Below are 16,988 nucleotides of genomic sequence, written 5' to 3'. Positions count from 1 at the left end.
ACAATTTTGACAATTTTGACAATTTTGACAATTTTGACAATTTTGACAATTTTGACAATTTTGACAATTTTGACAATTTTGACAATTTTGACAATTTTGACAATTTTGACAATTTTGACAATTTTGACAATTTTGACAATTTTGACAATTTTGACAATTTTGACAAATTTGACAATTTTGACAATTTTGACAATTTTGACAATTTTGACAATTTTGACAATTTTGACAATTTTGACAATTTTGACAATTTTGACAATTTTGACAATTTTGACAATTTTGAAAATTTTGACAATTTTGACAATTTTGACAATTTTGACAATTTTGACAATTTTGAAAATTTTGAAAATTTTGAAAATTTTGACAATTTTGACAATTTTGACAATTTTGACAATTTTGACAATTTTGACAATTTTGACAATTTTGACAATTTTGACAATTTTGACAATTTTGACAATTTTGACAATTTTGACAATTTTGACAATTTTGACAATTTTGACAATTTTGACAATTTTGACAATTTTGACAATTTTGACAATTTTGACAATTTTGACAATTTTGACAATTTTGACAATTTTGACAATTTTGACAATTTTGACAATTTTGACAATTTTGACAATTTTGACAATTTTGACAATTTTGACAATTTTGACAATTTTGACAATTTTGACAATTTTGACAATTTTGACAATTTTGACAATTTTGACAATTTTGACAATTTTGACAATTTTGACAATTTTGACAATTTTGACAAATTTGACAATTTTGACAATTTTGACAATTTTGACAATTTTGACAATTTTGACAATTTTGACAATTTTGACAATTTTGACAATTTTGACAATTTTGACAATTTTGACAATTTTGAAAATTTTGACAATTTTGACAATTTTGACAATTTTGAAAATTTTGAAAATTTTGAAAATTTTGAAAATTTTGAAAATTTTGAAAATTTTGACAATTTTGACAATTTTGACAATTTTGCAAATTTTGACAATTTTGACAATTTTGACAATTTTGACAATTTTGACAATTTTGACAATTTTGACAATTTTGACAATTTTGTCAATTTTGACAATTTTGACAATTTTGACAATTTTGACAATTTTGACAATTTTGACAATTTTGACAATTTTGACAATTTTGACAATTTTGACAATTTTGACAATTTTGACAATTTTGACAATTTTGACAATTTTGACAATTTTGACAATTTTGACAATTTTGACAATTTTGACAATTTTGACAATTTTGACAATTTTGACAATTTTGACAATTTTGACAATTTTGACAATTTTGACAATTTTGACAATTTTGACAATTTTGACAATTTTGACAATTTTGACAATTTTGACAATTTTGACAATTTTGACAATTTTGACAATTTTGACAATTTTGACAATTTTGACAATTTTGACAATTTTGACAATTTTGACAATTTTGACAATTTTGACAATTTTGACAATTTTGACAATTTTGACAATTTTGACAATTTTGACAATTTTGACAATTTTGACAATTTTGACAATTTTGACAATTTTGACAATTTTGACAATTTTGACAATTTTGACAATTTTGACAATTTTGACAATTTTGACAATTTTGAGAATTTTGACAATTTTGACAATTTTGACAATTTTGACAATTTTGACAATTTTGACAATTTTGACAATTTTGACAATTTTGACAATTTTGACAATTTTGACAATTTTGACAATTTTGACAATTTTGACAATTTTGACAATTTTGACAATTTTGACAATTTTGACAATTTTGACAATTTTGACAATTTTGACAATTTTGACAATTTTGACAATTTTGACAGTTTTGACAATTTTGACAATTTTGACAATTTTGACAATTTTGACAATTTTGACAATTTTGACAATTTTGACAATTTTGACAATTTTGACAATTTTGACAATTTTGACACTTTTGACAATTTTGACCATTTTGACAATTTTAACAATTTCGACAATTTTGACAATTTTGACAATTTTGACAATTTTGACAATTTTGACAATTTTGACAATTTTGACAATTTTGACAATTTTGACAATTTTGACAATTTTGACAATTTTGACAAGTTTGACAATTTTGACAATTTTGACAATTTTGACAATTTTGACAATTTTGACAATTTTGACAATTTTGACAATTTTGACAATTTTGACAATTTTGACAATTTTGACAATTTTGACAATTTTGACAATTTTGACAATTTTGACAATTTTGACAATTTTGACAATTTTGACAATTTTGACAATTTTGACAATTTTGACAATTTTGACAATTTTGACAATTTTGACAATTTTGACAATTTTGACAATTTTGACAATTTTGACAATTTTGACAATTTTGACAATTTTGACAATTTTGACAATTTTGACAATTTTGACAATTTTGACAATTTTGACAATTTTGACAATTTTGACAATTTTGACAATTTTGACAATTTTGACAATTTTGACAATTTTGACAATTTTGACAATTTTGACAATTTTGACAATTTTGACAATTTTGACAATTTTGACAATTTTGACAATTTTGACAATTTTGACAATTTTGACAATTTTGACAATTTTGACAATTTTGACAGTTTTGACAATTTTGACAATTTTGACAATTTTGACAATTTTGACAATTTTGACAATTTTGACAATTTTGACAATTTTGACAATTTTGACAATTTTGACAATTTTGACAATTTTGACAATTTTGACAATTTTGACAATTTTGACAATTTTGACAATTTTGACAATTTTGACAATTTTGACAATTTTGACAATTTTGACAATTTTGACAATTTTGACAATTTTGACAATTTTGACAATTTTGACAATTTTGACAATTTTGACAATTTTGACAATTTTGACAATTTTGACAATTTTGACAATTTTGACAATTTTGACAATTTTGACAATTTTGACAATTTTGACAATTTTGACAATTTTGACAATTTTGACAATTTTGACAATTTTGACAATTTTGACAATTTTGACAATTTTGACAATTTTGACAATTTTGACAATTTTGACAATTTTGACAATTTTGACAATTTTGACAATTTTGACAATTTTGACAATTTTGACAATTTTGACAATTTTGACAATTTTGACAATTTTGACAATTTTGACAATTTTGACAATTTTGACAATTTTGACAATTTTGACAATTTTGACAATTTTGACAATTTTGACAATTTTGACAATTTTGACAATTTTGACAATTTTGACAATTTTGACAATTTTGACAATTTTGACAATTTTGACAATTTTGACAATTTTGACAATTTTGACAATTTTGACAATTTTGAATTTTGACAATTTTGACAATTTTGACAATTTTGACAATTTTGACAATTTTGACAATTTTGACAATTTTGACAATTTTGACAATTTTGACAATTTTGACAATTTTGACAATTTTGACAATTTTGACAATTTTGACAATTTTGACAATTTTGACAATTTTGACAATTTTGACAATTTTGACAATTTTCAAAATTAAGACAATTTTGACAATTTTGACAATTTTGACAATTTTGACAATTTTGACAATTTTGACAATTTTGACAATTTTGACAATTTTGACAATTTTGACAATTTTGACAATTTTGACAATTTTGACAATTTTGACAATTTTGACAATTTTGACAATTTTGACAATTTTGACAATTTTGACAATTTTGACAATTTTGACAATTTTGACAATTTTGACAATTTTTACAGTTTGGTTTTTTATGTTGAGGATATGTTTGAATATTTGAACCCATTTCGAATTTATTTGATTTTTTTTGGGACGTTTGACACGTGTATTGCGTAAACTTTCGAAGCAAAGAAGATTATATTCAATTATTCAATTTAATTCTTAAATTCAAAAGACCTAAAACGATTTGTTTTCCATTCCATTGACAGATCCTTGGAGTGAAAAGAACAACCGACCTCCCAGGACTTCCAATGAGTCGTTAAATGTGACCGCACTCGGCCGCAAAAACCACTATCCCCGAAAACCGTTCAATCGAAAGTGTCAAACGGAAATCTGGAAACCCGTACCACAGTTGGCTAAAAATGTCCCGGCCCTGGTCGGCGAGGAAGAAACGGGTTTGCGGAAGTCGAAGCGGAAGCAGAAGACAAGAAAGAAAGCCAGAAAGTGTAGCCAAGTCATCGAGCAGAAGTAGCAGTAGGACAACGGCATGATGCCCCCGGTTCCTTTACTCGTTCTCAGCCGGAAATTGAACGGAAGTCGTCGTAGGCAGTTGCTGGTGGAGTCCTATCATCACCCTCTATGGCACTGGTGGCTTCTGGTGACGGGATTGTTTTTGGTGCAGGCCATCAGCTCTGGTGGCGGCCAGATGGAGGGAGAGGATCGGATGCTTCGTCTGCGAGGGGGTGGCAAGGGTCAGTATCCCACCTACCAACAGCAGCAGCAGCAGCAGCAGCATCATCTGCAACAGATGGGAGAACATGATCATTTCTTGTCCGCTGTTCCTCCCTCGTCGAACGAAATCGAGTGTCCGAGCTTTGCGGAGAACTCGGCCTGCCCGTGCTACAAGTTCGAGGACGGTGAGTGTCATCGGTGCCTATGAATTGTTTTTCGATAATTTGGAAAGATACTTGCAGATGGATTAAATTTCTAGGAGGACTGTGACCAATTAACTATACAGTAGTGTTGTTTAGGAATTTTCAAACAAATACTAATTATTCTTATTTCCTACGATATATTAAAAAATTAAGTTTGGATTTTTAAAAATCAGAATAAGCGCTCGCTTTATCAAACATTGCTATTTATAGCCAGTTACTGAAATAGAATAGAGCTTTTTCGGTACTAATTAAAGCTTAGTTCTTTTAGAAATGGGACAGTTACGAATGCCTGTATGTCAAAAACCATTCGTTTGAACCAAATACTTTCTATGAAGAAAAAGAAGGTAATGTTATGATTTTTCATGAAAAAATTTGAAAAAAAATATTTTCCGTTTTTTGTTAAAGAAATTTCTACTTTATTCTTGGTATCTCCCATTGGCCGGCGCACACTTTTTTCGGTCATGGTATTGATCAGTTTCTCCAACTTATACTTCGTAAAATCCATATTTTAGGTGGCTTCAACCTCCTTCTTCAATTTCTAATACTTTTTGGTCCAATACTTCTCTGGAAACTGGAAACTGGAAGCATTTTAGTGGAAACAGTTGTTTCGAAATGAACAAATTTGATTATTTTTGACCACATTTTTGAACGTTTTTTTTGGGTACCGGTTTTACAGCTTAAGAGCTTTGGAACTATCAAAAAATGGTTGTTTGAGGTTGGATTTCTATGAGTCATCATTAGGCAACACTTTCAGCTTATCGGAGAAAATTGTTTTGGACATTTCAGCGATCTACCCTTAATTTTTCGTTTATTGAAAATTAAAAATGCTGATATGAGACTTGACTTCCTTGATGATCCTTAACCGTTGTTGCCGATCATGTGCTTCACTCCAATGCTTGATTTGAACTTTGCGGACATTATTGACAGTGTTTGCATACTTATCCACCACAAAAACTTAGTAATTCTTTGAATAATCAACGGTTTTGTAAGCTATCAATTTGATAATGACGAATTTTAAAGGAAATTGTGCAAAATTATTTTTTTCTTTTTCTCTTGCATCGTACATATCTCAAAAACGCGTAAATTTTAAATTTTGAAAAAAATTAGGCCGAATAGTACTTTTTACAGGCAACAAAATGCTGTCAAAATTTTTAATATCCAATAACTAGTTAACGAGCTATTAGCAAATGAAAGTGTCCCATTTCTAAAAGAACTAAGCTTTATTTGTTTTCTTTTCTGTATGTTATAAAGTTTTTTTTTCTACAATCTTTATATCTCATTCAGTAACTTTGAAGCGACCATCGAAAACTTTAAAATTTGTATGGAATTTTGTACAAAAAAGTGAAATAAAAAAAATTATAAACAATGCCGAACCAAACCTTTTATTCTGTCTGGACTAGTCTACACTAGTCAACTTGATTGGAGATTTAAGTTGCAGATTTCGCAGATAAGTTATTATTCCATCGATCTGAGTTAATTTTGAACCAAAAAAGTGGCTCCAGAGAGAATTAGTAAAGTTTGAAATACATTCGATTTCTATAACTACTGGTAAAACTGACAAATATTTTCGGAACTTTTTTTGTTTTGATTATAGTCGTTTTAACATCTTTATGGCATTCATGACTTTATATCAACATTGCAGTTGGTGAACAGTTATTGAAAATCTTATCCGTTACTAGTGTGTTCGATGTTTACTTTTGGACTAGAACTCACGCATTATTTGCTCATGGATCGTGCCTTGGAGCGTCTCTTGTGAAACTTTCTCAAAAAGATATCATAATGAATAAAGAATGAGAATTTAAAGACAAAAATTATTTTAAAGGATCCACCTTTGTCAGAAAGATAATCATTTTTTTTTCGGGTGGATAATACTTCCAGTTATAATAATCGACAACCATTATCGACTTTAGTAGCAAGGATGACAGAATAACATTTGAGTGGTGCACTTTTCAATGGTCACTTGGATCGAAAGGAACCACATACCTACTCGTTGAAGCTCTTCCTAGTGCACTCAGAAGTGTTGAAGGACTACTAGATAGAATAGGGTAGAACAACGACAGCAGCAACAAGACTTCTCTAAACGTCTTTATTGAAACTCTGTTTCTCTTTTGCTTTTGTTTTCGTTTCATCTCTTCGTCGTCGTCCGGCTCGATCCGACCCTCGTCAAACGTAAACCGACAGGATTGTTCCTCGAATGTCCCAGCATCACAGCACCGGCTCTGCGCTCGACCCTGCAGCTGATTTCCAGTCCGATCCAGTCGCTGTCGGTGTACGAGTTTGACCGCTCGGTGCGATTCCTCACCGCTGACCTGTTTGCGCCGCACTCGACGTCCTCATTCTCATCCGGTCTCGGATCCGCCGGAGGATTTCCCAATGACCAGGGGGGCAGCATTCTGGGAAGTGGCAGTAGCGGCACCGATGTCAACATAAGACATCTTCAATTTTCCCATTCCAATCTGCAGCAGCTCAAGGAGAACAGCTTGAATAATTTACGAGCGCATTTGGAAAGCTTGAGCATTGTAAATGGAAAATTGACACAAGTAAGTTTCGTTTTTCACTCACTTTCTTCCCAAATGGGGATTTTCTTTATCTTATTATTTGTTTCTCATTCTCTTTGAGCTCAGATGAGGGAATGGGGACCGGAGCTGGAACCGGTACCAGGGATTTGACCGAAAGTGTGGCGGTGCCAATTGGATTGGTCGTAAAACGAAATCGGCGACACATGTCTGCTTTCGATTTGGGGCTCCTGCAACTACTGAAAGCCACTCGTTTTCTCTCTGAGCTAACTTAAGAATCTAGATTTAAGATGGAAAGAACACCAATCACACATACACGAGAACACTTAAGGGTTCCATTTTTATGTCGGTTTTTTGACTGCTGCACACACATGTTACGACGATGGCGGCGGCTGCTGTAACTAAAAGAGTTGAGCTTTTTTTTTGTCAGGACCCATAAAAGTCCACTCGTTTGAGTGGTTTTAAGCGCATACATCAGTATTCATGGATTTGTTTGAAAATGATGATTGCATTTCGATAAACTGAGGGTTGATAGTTTAAATCTGTTTGGATTTGTGATTCAAATCAATTTGCTTGCAAAAAATGTCAAATCTAATCAATCTTAGGGAATATTTTTGCAATTCACTCGATGTTGAGAGATAATTGTACCTCGTATAATATTCACATGCAAAGACATAAACTATGTGTACATACAATGTAAAAAAGCGATAATTTTAGTTAATCTTGAGATGTTAAACTTGTTCACACAAACGGCAATAAAAGCAAAATAAAGTTTGTAGGATATATCATTAAGCCACATCCGTCATACCGGGTTAAATTTTTTACGGCAACGAAAAATGTTCAAATTTGTACATGTATTACTCGATTTTTTTTAAAATTTTCTATACGAAGTTTTTTTATGACTGTTACTTGAATTTAAGGTGATTTTTTTTGGCTTTCAGTCTGTTCAAAGAGCCGAAAAAATTACCTTAAATTTTCTTTAAGTATCAAAAACTGTAAAAAAAAACTACATCACGATGTGAGAAACTATGTCATCATTACTTTGTTATCATTAAATGATAACTTTATTACATTTTACTAATAGTATTTTCGTTTATTGGCAGTGGCAACCTAGTTACCCACGAGTTTTGCCCTAGCTGCTGTTTTTGTGTTCGTTTATTAATTCAGAAGTCCACTAGTTTTGCCCGAGATTTGAACCTCAAGCAGGCGGTTGCACCCCGTAAAAGTTGTCAGTGTTGAGGGTAAACATAGGTGTGAGTATAGCAACCATATATTTGCATCGTCCCGGGTAACGATTCTGTTTGTTAATTCAGAAAAAGTTTTGCCCCGCGCTTGTGGAGAAAACGAAAACGGCATAAAATAAAATTTGAACAAGTGTTGTGGTATACAAATGTAGCATCTAACCCATTATACTACAAAGGTTGTCAGTTATGATGAGAATTGATGCGTGCACCGTATATGGATATCCAGCCAGTTTTGCTGACTGAATGTTTGAGTCAAGAGCTATCTCTGGGTCACAGTTTAAAATTTATAAAAACATTTATGTTTAATTTGTCATCTGAATCCTATGTTATGCAAAATATCGTAAAAAATAAACAAAATTTAAAATCAGAACTGCACACAAGATTTAACAATGAAAGGAAAATAAATATACAACTCCACAATTTAAGTAATGATGATAAATTTTGGATAGGAATACCCATTGCTTAGAATGAGAAAACTTGATACAATTTTTAAGTTTTGGTTTTGTATTAATGTTATCGGTATAGTTTCTTAAAATATTTACGCCTCGATTTTTGTTAATATTCTATTCCGAAACTAATTCACTTTTTTCATTTTCGACAGGTCCCCTCGAAGGCGCTCTCGGGCATGAAGAAGCTGATGGTGCTGGACTTTGAGCTGAACGAAATCAGTTCGGTGGAGGAGTACGCCTTCTATGGGCTGCATCTGGTCAAGCTGAACATGAAGGGCAACCGGCTGGAGCGCATTCCGGAAACGGGTTTCTCCGGGCTGGAGGATTCGTTGGCGGAAATCGACCTATCGGAGAATAGGCTAAAGCAGTTTCCGACCGGGGCACTGAAAAGGCTGGAGAATCTACGTTCCGTGCGACTTTCGATGAATGAAATCAACTCGCTCGAGCAGGACGATACGTATACCCGGTTCGGGTCGTTGGTGTTTCTCGATCTAAGTCTGAATAATTTTGTGGAACTGTACAGTGATGTGTTTAATCCGTTCCCCTATGTGAAAACCCTATCGTTGTATAATAATTTTATCGAGCTAATTCATCGGGACAGTTTTGTGTCCCTGAAGGAGTTGCATTCGCTGGATCTGAGTCACAATAAGATTGTTTTTGTGGATGCGGAAGTGTTTGCGGCGAATCGGAAGCTACATTCAGTCGATATGAGCCACAATCACATTCACTATGTGAGCGGAGTGTTTGCGAATCTTCCGGTGCTACGGGAAGTGTTTCTGAGTGAGAATAACGTGCTGGAGCTGACGGATGATTGTTTTGTAAATTCGAGTAGTATTAAGGTAATTTATTTAGAAAATAATTCAATTCAGCGTGTCGATGCCGATGCGCTGGCAACACTGTTCAATTTGGAGCAGCTGTACTTGAGCGGGAATCACATCCGATTGCTCCCGGCGGGTTTGTTCGAGATCACGGCCAAGCTGCACTCGCTCAGTTTGGACAACAATCTGATTAGCGAGCTCGATGTACGGTTGTTCCGAAGGTTGACCAATCTACGCGAGATCCGGCTGAACGGGAATCAGATTAGATTAATTAAGGAGCGCCTGTTTGGTGGGCTGGAAAGTTTGATGGAACTGCATTTGCAGGATAACGAGATTAGAGTGATTGAGAGGAATGCATTCGCGAATTGTCAACAGTTGCAGTATATCAATTTGCAGGACAATTCGTTAGACGAATTCGATACTGTGTTTGCGACCGGATCGGGTGAGGGTGTTGCCAATCATCTTCAGCAGCCGCTGACAGCCCGGGGGAAACTCATCACTTCCTCGAAGCTCGGGCCGGCAGATCAATTTGGCGATTTAACTGATTCCAGCTCATCCTCCTCGTCCTCCTCGACGTTGCTGTCGATTCAGTTAAGCTCGAATGCAATCAAATATCTACACGGGAACGCCTTCCACGGACAGACGAGTGTCGAGATAATTTGGTTGGAAAATAATATGCTTAAGAGTTTGGATAAAATGTTACTAACGGAATGTGTCCAATTGGAGCGGTTATATCTGAGGAACAACTCGCTGTCCAGCATTGATCCGGGTGCGTTCGATTCTCAGAGGAGGTTAAAGTTCTTGGATTTAAGCATCAATCAATTGTCCAACCTGAATGACAATCTTTTCCGAAACTTGGCTGAATTGGACGAACTGATCCTCGCGGAGAATGATTTTACAAAAATCAGTGGGAATGTATTCAGTCCTCTGCATAAGCTTCGGTCTCTGGATATGAGCTATAATCGATTGGGATCGCTCCAGAGCAACATTTTTCAACCAAATTTCTCGGTTAGTGTGATGAATCTAAAAGGCTGTGCATTGAATCGAATTGAGCCTGGAGTATTCAAAGGAGTACCGAATCTTAACGAGCTGAATCTGGATGAAAATCTTCTAAGCGCTGATGATGTTCGACAAATCGACGCTAGTTCATTGAGAATTTTACGACTGTCGTCCAATAATTTCACCATTATTCGAGAAAATATGCTCGATCGATTACCCTCGTTACAAATTCTAGTGCTGAATCGATGTTCCATTAGAGACCTGCCCCATTCGTTGTTCAGCAAAAATAACAACCTGGTGAAAGTGGACCTCAGTAATAATTTGCTTCGAACTTTAAAACGAAATATATTCAACAACCTGAATGTATTCAAAGAGCTTAAACTACACAATAATCAGATCAACGATTTTCCTCATATCGCATTGTCCAACGTGTCGACACTGGAAACCCTATCGCTATCATCCAATCAACTGACCAGTGTGGACTTTTTCAAACTTAATGGTCTTCCAAATTTACGCCGACTGGACCTGCAGGACAATACAATTTCGTCACTATCCGGATTCAATACCATTACTCTGCCCCACCTAGACATGCTCGACCTTAGTGGAAATCTACTTCTTGCCCTGCCTCAAAATTTCTTCAAACACTCCATCAGTCTGCAGCGAATCGACCTTTCGTCGAATCGTTTTAGCCAAATTCCAAACGCGGCCCTCTCGGAATCATCCCTGGCACGTCTTGCCTGGCTAAATCTAACGGGAAACCCCCTGCAGCGAATATCCGATTCCGACCAGCGGCGATATCCACATCTCAAAGAGCTACACATAAGCCAAACGAATCTTACCATTCTCACCAGTCAAGATTTTGGCATCTATCCCGAACTGCAGCGCCTCTACTTGGTGCAAAATCGTATCAATCGAGTCTCGCCAAGCGCATTCAATGCTCTAGCAAACCTACAGGTCCTAGACCTAAGCATCAACGAAATAGAAATCCTCCCCAAGGAACGTCTCCAGGGTTTGCGGTTGCTCGAAATCCTCAACATTTCCACCAACAACATCAAAGAGCTGGACGAGTTCCCGTCCGACCTGCAGAAGCTGAAAATTCTAGACATTTCGTCCAACCAGCTGGAGCGCATTCAGAAAAATACCCTGCGACATTTGGCCTCGCTGCAGGAGCTGTTCCTCTACGGCAACCGGATCAGTGTCATCTCGTCGGATGCGTTCCGCTGGCTGAGGAACCTTCGCCGGCTGGATTTGGGCAAAAACTACTTCGAAGAGATCCCCCTGCGGGCGCTGAAGCCTCTCGAGACGCACTTGAAGCAGCTGCGGTTGGAAGGTGAGATGGTACAATTTTTTTAAAATTTTTGTCAATTTCAATATGTCAATTTTTGTCTATTTTGTCATTTTTGTTAATTACTGCCATTTTTGTAAATTTTTTCCAATTTTGTCAATTGTGTCAATTTTTGTTAATTTTTGTCAATTTTTGTCAATTTTTGTCAATTTTTGTCAATTTGTGTCAATTTTATCAATTTTGTCAAATTTGTCAATTTCGTCAGTTTTGTCAATTTATTTCATCATGCTAACCCTTCGTTTCATAAAGTAACAAACTTGCAACAATTAATGTATGGAAAAGTTGAAAAATCTTACTTTATTTCAATTGTTTTTTATTGATGTTCACACCATTTCCAACAATTTGAACTAATCTTTGAGGAAAAATAAAAGAAATCATGAAACTAAGGGTTAATTGCTCCTAATCTCAAAACAGTTGCAGTGTTTTTATGTTCGATTTTTATCCCATATGTTGATTTGCTGACATAAATCTTCATTCATATAGTTCAATTATGATTGATAACAGATTTAAGGGTACCATTATCAGTTGGTCCTCTGTTAATCGTCGTTAGGTTTCCCCTGATTCAATATTCATTAGTGATGTAATGAAAACAAACACTAACGCATTCCATAATCTCCTCATCCCCCCATTCCGTCGTCATCATTAGACTTCATTAACCATAAAACAGGGAAAGGGCCAAACAACCAGTTTTACTCACTTACTAAACGTGACCTTCGTTCCGGTGGCTGATTCCCGAAGCAAGGATATGTTGGCCTTAACATTAACCTTTCCCCTTCCCCCAGATTCCCCAATCATGAAGAGCGAACCCCAATTCTAAATTTTATGTAAGGTTAATAAAACCATAATGATTATGTTGCTCGCTCGGCTGCTTCATAGCTGTCGTTTTTGACCGCCTGCTATGTATACTTCGCTGCCAATATAATCGAAGGAGGCGTCCAAGGCGGTTAAGTTTTACAAATTGTTGATTTTCTGTTTTTGGGGTGCCCCAAACAAGAAAGGACATTGTGTTTCGTGGGATTTGTTTACCCCTTAACAATTTTTTTTTCGTCGAAGGGGGAATGTGCAAAATTTCCAACAACAGCTCCGATCAATTCAATTGAAAATGAATATAAATTTGCGCTCATTAATATTGATTGTGGGGGAAGGTTGTCAGTTGGGTTTTTTTGCCTCCTCGTAGGCCGTTTTGCTTTCGCAAATGGAAAATCGATTCGAGGGGCGTCCGGTTCAAGTAACTTAGTCCTAAAAGTGACACCGGGATAAATTCTAACGATTACGATTATGATTCTTCATTACCGTTTTAGTCGGCGACAGTTTGACTTTTTCATCCCTCCTCACTCAGTTTCCATTTAAGTAACACACAAAAAACTGTGCTTAAATTTAACGACTGTATTTTTCATCTGCTACTATTTTTCCTGTTTCCTTTACTGTATCTCCCGAAACCTTGGAATGGGACCTTCTTCTCTAAATCGACACCAACACCCGAACAGAGAACCCACTGGTCTGCTCGTGCGACACCCAGGAGCTGTGGGAATGGCTTGCGGATCACCGGAAATGGACCGGCACCGGCGAAAACGTACGGTGCGAGCAGCCGCCGGAAGTGCACGGGAAGAACCTGCTGGCGATGGAGCCCCAGGAGTTCTGTGACGTACCGCTGATACTGAAAATTGCCATCCAGGACATCCAGCCGTACTCGGTGCTCGTTTCGTGGCAAAGCCGGGAACACTCCGGGCTGCACGGATATCACGTGATTTTTCACTCGCTCGATATGGTGGAGGATGTGAGTATTAGCACTTTATTGAATATACTTGGTGCCACATTGTGTCATGGGGTGGGGGTTGGTTTGGAATTGAGCAGTTTGAATATTTTTGTTTGTACTTTGAATTGAATTGTTAATCTTGCACCTAATGGCGAAATCAAGAAGTAATGCGAATTTTGGGTACATACACACATAAAAGAGAACTTTTAAAAATGATGAAAAATTTAAAGAATCTATCAGGAGAAAATTGTGTGATAGTTTTAATAAAACTTTAACCTGAACCATGTTTGAGTTGTCGGTTTAGGTTGCGTAAATTTTGGTAATTAACAAAACTGACTTTTGTTTTTCCACAGATCCGCGGCAAAACTTTGAATCGGCTAGCCAATTCGGCTAAGCTTGATCGGCTATCATCCAACACCAGGTACTTGATATGCGTTCTGGGTCTGGGCAGCTGGTTGTCGTACAACGATGACATTCAAAGTTTGCTGAACCAATCGAACCACATCCAGAACCAGATACTGAACAACCAACCGGGTGGATTCCTGCCCGGCATCCACGAGCTGGACACTTCCTTCTCAAATACGCTACTCTCGCTGATGATGGACACTCCGACTTCGCGCTGTACCGAGGTAAGGACGTTGGATTCGATCGGTCCGAATCCGTTAGCTGAGGTCGATGGAATGTCCAGTCAAAGTATTATCCATTCGATCCTGACGCGGCGGCTGGGGCTGATTGTGGGCTGCTGTCTGGGGATAGTGGTGTTCATAGTGCTTATATCGGTGCTAGGGTATCTGAAGATCAAGAAACAACGTATCGAGGCGGCCAAACGACAACAACAACCTGCGCCGCCGGATTTTATGTCCTACCGGCATTTTTCTATTCCGAACGATGAACACGGTCGGGATGGAGTGGTGGTGGGTGCCGGTGGTGGAACCAATAGCTTCTTACATAACAACCACCAGGGCCAGGCGAGTCAACAGCAAGGGCAGCAGACGAATCCGGGACTCGATGGCCATCCGAGCTTTATTTCCGGGGCAGTTCTGGGGACGACTACCACCTTGAACGGAGGTAGCACCATAGGATCTGCTCCGGGATCAGAGGAGCGCAAGAAGATCATGTTTGATAGTTGAAGCGCTTCCTGTACTCCTCTGTCTCAATCTCTCTCTGATGTATAAAGGGGGCAAATGGACCACCATCACGTAAAATCATCCCACACCGAAAAACTCACAGCACCTCTCTAGTTTTTCACCGAAACTACTACTACTACTAATACTAACACACGTGTGTGCGCCGCTGGGCGGGCTTCGTCAATTAGGTTGTGTTTTAATTTCCGTGTTGTTTTTCTAACGCGTACCTTTCTAAGACCGAAAACCCGTAAAAATGTAGCCAAAAATTCTCTCTAGTCATCGACCGTGTGCGATAATCGATCGCAATTAAATAGGTTGCGAACAACAATACCTACAAACAAATGGTGCAGCTGAAATGGAAACGGAAAACAACGACGAATACAAGAAACCAAACAAAAAACATAAAACTTATAGCAGAAATCAAAGTAGGCTCAAACGAAACAAATATTTGTACCGACACAAGAATGGAAAATATTAAAAACATAAATCAAAACTGTTAATAAGAAACATAAATCAAAGGAGGCGAAATCGTCTAGTTGTGACGACCGGGTAAAGGTAAACATAAAATGGTGGCGATCGAATGTTCTGTAAATAATCAAAACGACAAGCCGTGGCCGTGGGAAAGACGAAGGGGGGCGAAGGAAAATATTCAAGCCACGAGAAGATGTTTACGAGTTAAAAGGCCTGCGAATTGTAAATAGAGCGTAAAAGTTCGGGTGTGCGAGAGGGAAGGTGAAGGAGCGCTCGACGATGTGCTATGGGTAACAGCCTTGCCAGATCTACGGATTTCTCCGTAGTTCTACGGATTTTCAGCATTTCTACGGAGCTACGGATCGATGCTCGTAATCTACGGATTTTTAGCATTTCTTACGGATTTTCTACGGATTATCGAGAAAGTTCAAGGGATTCTGCGGATAACTGAAAATTCTACCTGACGACCAAAAAAAAAACAAAAGGTCATCAAGCTTTATTTTGCCGAAATCAGTACATTTTTCGATTTTCCTAAAATCTACGGACTTGGGCGGTTTTCAATCTGGCAACGCTGATGGGTAAGTCAATTTTCTAACGAAATAAATAAGGCGCGAAGGCACGGCGGAGTGGGCAGACAGAGTTCCGAAATTTTCAAGGCTTTCCCCAAAACGTTGAAAACGATTCAAATTCGGGAAAGGGCATTCCAAAAGCTTATGAAGGTTTTGGACGAAAATGTTTTCCTTACTACTATTTACTTTGTTCGGTGGCCGAAGTTATCTCTCGGCTGGACTTGAAAGCGGCTTCCGGCCTGATTGTTTGCTTTTGATTGACAAGCAAATATTATTCTGCGGAGCGTTGATTGGAATTAACACTACAAGTTTCTACTGGAAGGAAATTGATAGCTACGTGTGAACGAAAAGCCAAGGAAGTTGTTTGAAGTTTGAGGTTTTTGAAGCAAACATTCAAAGCAAGTGATTACAATCAGAGCGGATTTTAAAACTCATGAAAGGGTGGTCGTAATGCCTGAAATCTTATTGAAATCGCAGCGTTTTTTTTCTTATAGTAACTATTTATGAATGGAGCAAAATTATCCAACAAGGGGATCCTGATTTGCCTACTTACCGGCGTTGCTAGAACAAAGTACCAGTATTTTTCTGTCTCGAAAAGAAAGCAACTGCACGTGCAATGCGCCACCGTAAGGAAAAAAAATCCTCCTTTTGTGCATCCCAAGCGCGGAAAGAAGTGGAATAAAAGCAGCTCGTCATAATTACTCGCAGCATAAAAGTTAATTTCCACTATACAGTGGTAATTAGTTTTTAGGATGTAGGATATCTGGTTGGTGCCGAGACGCACGGTGGGAAATAATTTGTGTGAATAGAAAGAAAGAAAAAAAATTATCAAAAGTTTTCCCTGGATGGAGGGTGAATATTGTGTACACTGAAAAAAGTTAAGCTGGATTGTTTGTCCATCGGTTGGTTGATCAAAAGAGTGAATGCGAGGGAAAAGTTGCAGAAACGAACATAAGGGAATAAAACCCAACAAAAAGTGAGTTCCAATCCAACAAAATTGAGACGAGTTCCTTTTTTTCTAGCGTACAACCAAGAATAGTATTGTACAGAAAACGTTTACTGCAAGTAGCAGAGAAGAGAGAAATGTAAGTTTAATTAGTTCTTATGAAGGATG

At 36.6% G+C, this 16,988-nt stretch overlaps 1 protein-coding gene across 1 annotated transcript in view; it reads left to right on the top strand.

Moving 5' to 3' along the window:
* Positions 1–15,634, top strand: part of LOC129747654 (chaoptin) — a 48,828-nt gene extending 33,194 nt beyond the window's left edge. Inside the window, exons 3-7 of the mRNA XM_055741960.1 lie at positions 3,915–4,562; positions 6,762–7,120; positions 8,942–11,936; positions 13,439–13,728; positions 14,061–15,634. Of these exons, the coding sequence (XP_055597935.1) occupies positions 4,193–4,562; positions 6,762–7,120; positions 8,942–11,936; positions 13,439–13,728; positions 14,061–14,837 (4,791 nt within the window). The 5' untranslated portion in view covers positions 3,915–4,192 and the 3' untranslated portion in view covers positions 14,838–15,634. The remainder of the gene's footprint in view (positions 1–3,914; positions 4,563–6,761; positions 7,121–8,941; positions 11,937–13,438; positions 13,729–14,060) is intronic.
* Positions 15,635–16,988: the final 1,354 nt, after the last annotated feature.

This window comes from Uranotaenia lowii, chromosome 1, assembly GCF_029784155.1.
Source record: "Uranotaenia lowii strain MFRU-FL chromosome 1, ASM2978415v1, whole genome shotgun sequence".
NCBI classification, from domain to species: Eukaryota; Metazoa; Arthropoda; class Insecta; order Diptera; family Culicidae; genus Uranotaenia; species Uranotaenia lowii.
This window is presented reverse-complemented; position numbering and strand designations above follow the sequence as displayed.